The 6,891-nt window shown below is 34.7% G+C and overlaps 1 protein-coding gene across 1 annotated transcript; it reads right to left on the bottom strand.

The window, feature by feature from the left end:
* Positions 1–4,072: 4,072 nt before the first annotated feature.
* Positions 4,073–5,211, bottom strand: LOC109008021. The gene is made up of 4 exons (XM_035691282.1): positions 5,102–5,211; positions 4,872–4,993; positions 4,624–4,757; positions 4,073–4,477 (listed from the first exon to the last, which is right to left on the bottom strand). Exons 1-4 carry the CDS (start codon positions 5,151–5,153, stop codon positions 4,354–4,356), a joined length of 432 nt encoding a protein of 143 aa, XP_035547175.1. The 5' UTR covers positions 5,154–5,211; the 3' UTR covers positions 4,073–4,353.
* Between the last annotated feature and the right edge of the window lie 1,680 nt (positions 5,212–6,891).

Genomic DNA, 6,891 nt, shown 5'->3' with positions numbered 1-6,891 from the left:
GTAGTAAGTTGCCTAACTCACACACCCACATAGACTTTGGCCATGATGAATTTGTGGTATGTCCACACTTTCTTTTTTTTTGGCTCTTTAATTTTAAATAACAGAGTTTGAACCTCTTTTAAGGATTGGGTGTGTGATTGGAACATGGTACTTGGAAACTTGGTGCAGTTAGACAAGTGAGTTGGTTTTAAAGGAATTATATATATATATATATATATATATATATATTTTCAAAAATTGTATATAAAGCTTTATTTTTTAATTATTATTAATTTCATATTTTTTATTTTTATTTTGTTGGCATTTATGTAGGGGTGTCAATATGTGACACGATCCATTAACCCAATATAAACACGACACGATAAAAGCGGGTTAGGATTTACCCTTAACGGGTTTGGGTCAAAACGGGTTGACCCATTAAGACACGATAGCTTAACGGGTTGATAACGGGTCAACCCGTTATGACCCGTTAAGAAAGTTAAAATTACAATTATACCCTTATACCTAAAAAATAAAATTGTTGGGACTTTAATTTCGATATTTTTATTGTTTAGATTGTAATTTTAGACTTGTAGTTAGATTTATATTTTTTATAGATATTGTGATTTTAATATTTATATAAAATTAAGCTAAACTTAACTAGATTAAATAGGTTAATGTTGGGTTTGTTTCAATCCATTTACATAAATAGGTCAAAACGGGTTGACACGACACGACCTGTTATGTTATTGGGTCGTGTTAGGGTTTGAGATTTTGACACGATAAGCTTAACGGGTCGGGTTAGGGTTGACCTATATAGTATAATATACATGTCTTGACACAACATGAACACGACCCATTAACACGATTTGACACCCCTACATTTATGCATAAAGGGTCTAGGAGTTTTGTTTTAGTAGTAATTATCAGTCCTAGTGGGACTCTGAGTTTTAGTGCCAAGCCTACATGAGCGAGACTTTTGCTCACGCTGTTTTACTAAGGGTCGATTGCTAAACCCCCCACCCCCACACTTGTTATTTTCCCTATTCTCTCAGGTCTCACACGTCCCTCACGTCTCTCGAGCCCACTCCATATCCACGTAGCGCACCTCTCGTGCCCTAGGGTTTACCAGTCTCACTAAATCGAGCGTCGATTTTCATCTTCAAGTCCCTCAGCCACGGTAAGCGCCCCATTTTCATCTATCCCCATTTTCTAGGGTTCGGATATCTTTCCCTTTGGGATTAAGTTTCGGTATCTAGTGGATGTTGAGAATTCGGTTTGGATTTGGTGTGTTGGGGATGTAAATTGAAATGCATTATGATTGGACTATGAGTTTGTCTCAAAATATCATGTATTGAGGATGGTTTTTGGGTGGGCTCTTGGCCTTTGCCATTCAGTTCTAAGGAGTGCTCACCAAGTGTTTGATGTTTTATCTCAACTAAAATTTTTCAGCATTTTGTCGATTAATTTACATGCAATCATGCACATTCCTCATTCTAATCATAATGCATTGTAAAGTTGAGTTCATATGGGGGTCCTGGCCACGTCAAATCAAGCTTTATCACATTGTATTTCACACGTCACACATTGGTTTGGATCTCATTCTTTTTTATTATGACAATGTCACTGACTCTTCACAGATGAGATTCAAGGATCGTGCTAATCGCAAGAAAATGAGCCATGTGCCAACTCTTGAGAACTCTTCTACCGAGGAAGAGCTTCCAGCCCCTCCACCTACACCAACCAGATCTGGTGCAGAATATGATTGCCTCACCTCCCCTGAAGCTGAGGAGGCATACATAACCATATTCTCCTGCAGACCTATCTTAGGTGAGTGCAACATCAGTTTAGTCAATTTCCCTTCTACTGATATTATAAGAAGGATTTTTGTGGAAAGACAATGGGAGAGACTTGCACATTCTTCTCCCACTCCATGTGTGGAAACAGGTCAAGGAGTTCTACTCCAATGTTGCTCATTTTAATTTAAAGGATCACAACATTACTTCTGTGGTCAGAGGAACCACAATTGAGGTTTCCCTGCTATCATTAAGAACCCATTTGAGTTACCTGCTGTGGACTCTCTTTTATATCCATACCAAGGTATGGGTGCCCCCACCAAAATAGTCACGCATAATTTATTTAAAATGGAATCCAACGGTTCAAAGAATTCCCATTAGTGTCATGCTTCCTCAATATACTCCTTTGCCAAAATTGTACTGACAAACTTATGGCCAATCAGCCGGTAGACTAAATTACATCTAGAGCGTGCCTATTTTATGACTAGGCTACTGGTGTTTCTATTGATTTTCCTAGACATGTTGTAGACATAATACCCCGTTCCCATGTTGACAAGGAGCTAAATTTAAAATTTGGTGGTTTGATAACCAAATTGGCTCTCAAGGCTAACGTCCCACTTCAGGAGAATAAGCCAACCATAAAGCTGGCAGGTTCTATTTCAACATTTACAGTGGTTAAATCTGAAGCCCAGCTATCCAAGAAAAGGCCACACACTACAGAGTCCACCTCCTCTCCTCCCGAGCCGACAATGCCCACATCTCAAGTTCTGGAGCAACTGACCTTACTCTCTCAGAAGATAGACGCCATTACTGCAAAATTGGATGCCAACCAGCTCAGGCTCGAGAAGGACATTGCAGCTGTTCGATGAGATTGTGTTCAAGCGAACGACATGGTGGTGTAGCTGTCATTGGAAATGCAGCAGGTGTTGGAGAGTGTCATGGACTCCGACATGGAAGAATAGTGACCCCTGTCAGATTCGTGACAAAAAGTGAGAGCAGAGGAAGGAGTAGATATGAGGAGTTGAGAAGCTTGAGGGGGAGCTAAATATCTTTTTGGTTGTTGTTATATTTAAGATAGTTTAATATTAAAGGTGAGAACTAAATTTTTAATTTTAAGCTGTTTTGAAAAAATTACTTTAGAAACTTTTACTTTGTAGTGATTTCATTTAAGTTTATTTTTACTGGACATAATTTTGATGTTGGACTAGAACATGCTTAGGCTTTGAATTGATTTTTGAAACTTGTGAATTTGATTGTATTAATCTCAGTCACTGTTCTATGTCATTGTTTGAGTTCAAAATTGTTTGTTTGGAATTTCTGCTCGATTTCTGTCTGTTTTGGGGTTTCTCTGGTTATTTTTTTTAAGGTTCAATTCATATTCAACAAAGGATTAATTTTGTCATAAATACACTGAATGGGGAGATTGAAAATGCAAATTTTAAGAGGTTGGCCAGGATTGGGTGTCTAAGATAATAGATATCATCTTTAGTTTGAATTTGTAATTTGTTGAATGTAAAATATTTTAAATTTATCTGGAATCTGTAATTAAGTGTTTAGATAAGTCAAAACATTGTTGTGATGATAAGTTTCAGATGTAGGTCCAGTTTCAAGGGCCTTATCTTATCCAGAGAAAACTTTGAATTTAAAATCAACAAATGCTGAAAAGATAAGTTCCAGGCATCAACTAATCGTCAGCAAAAACCGTGGCGACAGATTCAATCCGTCAGTGGAGTTTTACTGTGACTTCAAAACTGCTCCCGAAAAGCTATATATACATGTCCTATTAATTAAGATGAGCAAAGATTCAGTCTTGAAGAATTTTTTGAGCTATTTTGGTGAGAAATTTTCCTTGGAAATTTTCATGTTTTTTCTCTCAAAAAGTGTGATTGTGATCTAAGATTGAGATAGAGTGATTGTGTTCAACCACTAGAATTCCAATAGAGAAGTCAATATTTATAGATCGTCAGAAGTTCAGGCTACTACTGCAGTAGAGACAAACGATCATCGTTAGTTTGGTTAAGTAAGAGTGTCAATTGAAACTTGCAATTGGTGTGTAACATGGGCATAACAGACATAATCCTGGAAAGTGATGCACTAAGATTGGTAACAGATATAAATCCCGACAATTCAGTTTTGTCTCCTTCTGGAAATGTGGTGGAGGAATCCTGATCAAAGTTAAAGAGATTCAACTCCTACAACATGATTCATGGTAGCATATTGGAAAATGAGGCAACTCCTAAATTTCCTTGTTATACTTGGAATTTGAAAGACATATTTCTCAAGACAAAAGGAAAAAGTAAGTCACCAAATCACTCAAAAGTATAACCATTAACCCCAAGAAAACAGAGTTACAAACCGTTTCTTTGTACAAGCATCAGAGACAAAATTAAATGGCTATATGCCTAAAAGGTAGCAAGGACTACACCTTTCATATTTACACACTTCCATCCATTTCAAAGCACATCTCTCTTCAAAAAGCTTTAGCAGAATATGATCGAACTGCAACAAGTCAGGGATACACAAACTCATTTATATATGGACAATAATCTAACTTGGAGTTGAGAAAAATTAGGTGCTGCTAATCCCCATCACCGGCGTTTGATTTCGAGGAGCTAGCAATGTGGAACTGCGAAGTGTAACTGTTAGAAGCAGCCTCAGAAGCTGGTGGCTCGTTCAGAAATGCCCAGTTGCTTCTAGTCCACCTGCAATCACAAGAGAAATAAGACAAACAGTTTGAAAGCTTTTTTTAATTATAATGGATCTCACAATAAGTAGTGATCTAACAAAATTCTCGGAGCTATAAGGTTTATATATATATATATATATATATAGATATTTATATGTTTACCACGCCTTTTTCATAATCAGTTTTTCCAGGCTTTTTTCAGTTTCCATGTCCATGAAACCCTGCTGTTTTGTGTTGGCCTCAGGCACGGATTTCGACCTCTCCAACTTTTTCCCAGATTCCTCAAACTTGATTTCCTGTCACATTCATTTCAAGAATTTGTGTACAACCAACAATAAGACAAAGCATATAAAAAAGAAACAGGAAGAGGACCTTAAAATGAAACGAAATTCATGAAAGATATGCAAAACCTGAATGCTATCAGATAAGGGAATACAAATGTCTCTGAGATGTTCTTCCTCAGCTTTCTTCTTTGCTCTCCAGTAAGCATCAATCTCTCCTCTAGTAGATGACCGATTCCTTTTGTATGCCACTGAAAGAGTTCTCATAATCATTTACCAGAAAAAACCCAATCTCTTCCGACAAAAACCCATAATTTGGAAACTTTTTCAAGTAATATTCATTTGGAAACCAAGGTTACCTGACTTTGAATCTTGGACTCGAGAGTCCCATCCTGCCATTAGAGAACCCATTTGCTCAAAAACCCTGCAAGTAAGGTCCTTTTTTTTTTTCTTCTTTTCTTCCTCCTAACTCTATATATAAGTCCTTCCGAGCAAAAAATGGGTCGTATTGTCCTTGTTAATATCCATCTAGATTCTAGAGTGCTGTATTTTTATAAAAATAAATTAATAAAATGATGTAATTTTATATAATAGATTATATTTATTTTATAATAAAAATAATTTTATAATTTAACATATCATATCAAATTATATAAATTTTATATTTTTATTAAATTTTTTATGACCAAAATATTTATCATATATATTATATATATAGAATAGATATACATTGATTCTTATTATCCCAATCACATATATTACAACATAAGATATGTTAAGTTATTATCTATTTAAGCGGCGTGTATATAAAATCACTCTAAACTATCACATAAAAAATTAGCATATTATCTCATGCTCGGTTTAGATTCAATAATCACTCAATCTCATTTTATCTTATTATTACGATTTTTTAAAATTTTTATATAAAATATAATAAATAATTTAATTTTTTAAAATTTTAAAATAATAATATTAAAAAATAATATTTTATTTAATTTTTATATAAAAATATCTCATATCATCTTACTATTCAAACCTTATTTTAAATTTATAAATGAAGACTTTTATATATATATTTAATATTTTGATATGATTTATTAATTATGTATATAATAAAATTTAAAATGATGAATAATATTATTAATAAATATATTATATTTTTTGTAATGGGGCCTAATCTTTTTTCTTGTTCTTATCCAGCATTCGATTGTTTATCTGCAAGTAGTATGAAGACCAAAAGTTTGACGTTAGCTGTTGTTTTGGGGGGTAATTCAATATATATGCCGTGAAAATGACAAGTTCCACCGACTTTTTCTTCATGAATATTTCTGTAGCAGCCCACAGATTTAGATGCAAGGTGGGGTTACAGCATAGACGATGGTATTGAGAATTCAGCTTAAGGTGTCTTCACTTTACTGGTTTCCCGTCACTTTTCTCACATCTTTTCGCCATTTTATACAAGGATGATGTCGTGCTTTATAAAGGATGATTCCTTAAATCAAGCTCAAGATCACATCAAGAGTAAATTTGTCAATAATAAAAAATGTAACAGCTAGAAAATAAATAAAAAAATTTGACTCTATTTTAAGTTTATAAATAAAAAAATTTGACTCTATTTTAAATTTATAACCAATAGAAAATATAACATTATTTTTAGTCTTCTTTCTTAGAATAGAGTCCACAAATCATGTATATATGTTATACTGATCTGTGTATCATTTTTTAGTGTTGTAATATAATTGTTTCCTTGACAACAAATATTATGTGCATACTTAAATCTCATCATAATATCAGGAGAGCCCAACTCCAACGAGAATTCGATCTCTAGCCCAGAAAACTCCCAACCTCCCATCACAAATCCGCAATCCACCACAAATGTTTCGCTAATTATCCTAAATATTGCAACTCAAATTAACGGAAAACTCACTCCCTCAACCTTTCCTCAATGGTGTGCACAGTTTGAAGCCCTAGGCCCCTACTTATTGGCTACAATCTCATCGACTATGTTACCGGTGAAAAACCATGTTCCTCCCCAGTACTTCCTCTGTCTCTCCCCTTCAAAAAACCCACTGCGTCAAGCAAGACAAATTGATCCTAAGTGCCAATCTAGCCTCCACTTTACCCACCATAACCTCATTCATTTCCGCTG

This window comes from Juglans regia, chromosome 6 (assembly GCF_001411555.2).
Source record: "Juglans regia cultivar Chandler chromosome 6, Walnut 2.0, whole genome shotgun sequence".
Lineage (NCBI taxonomy): Eukaryota > Viridiplantae > Streptophyta > Magnoliopsida > Fagales > Juglandaceae > Juglans > Juglans regia.
This window is presented reverse-complemented; position numbering and strand designations above follow the sequence as displayed.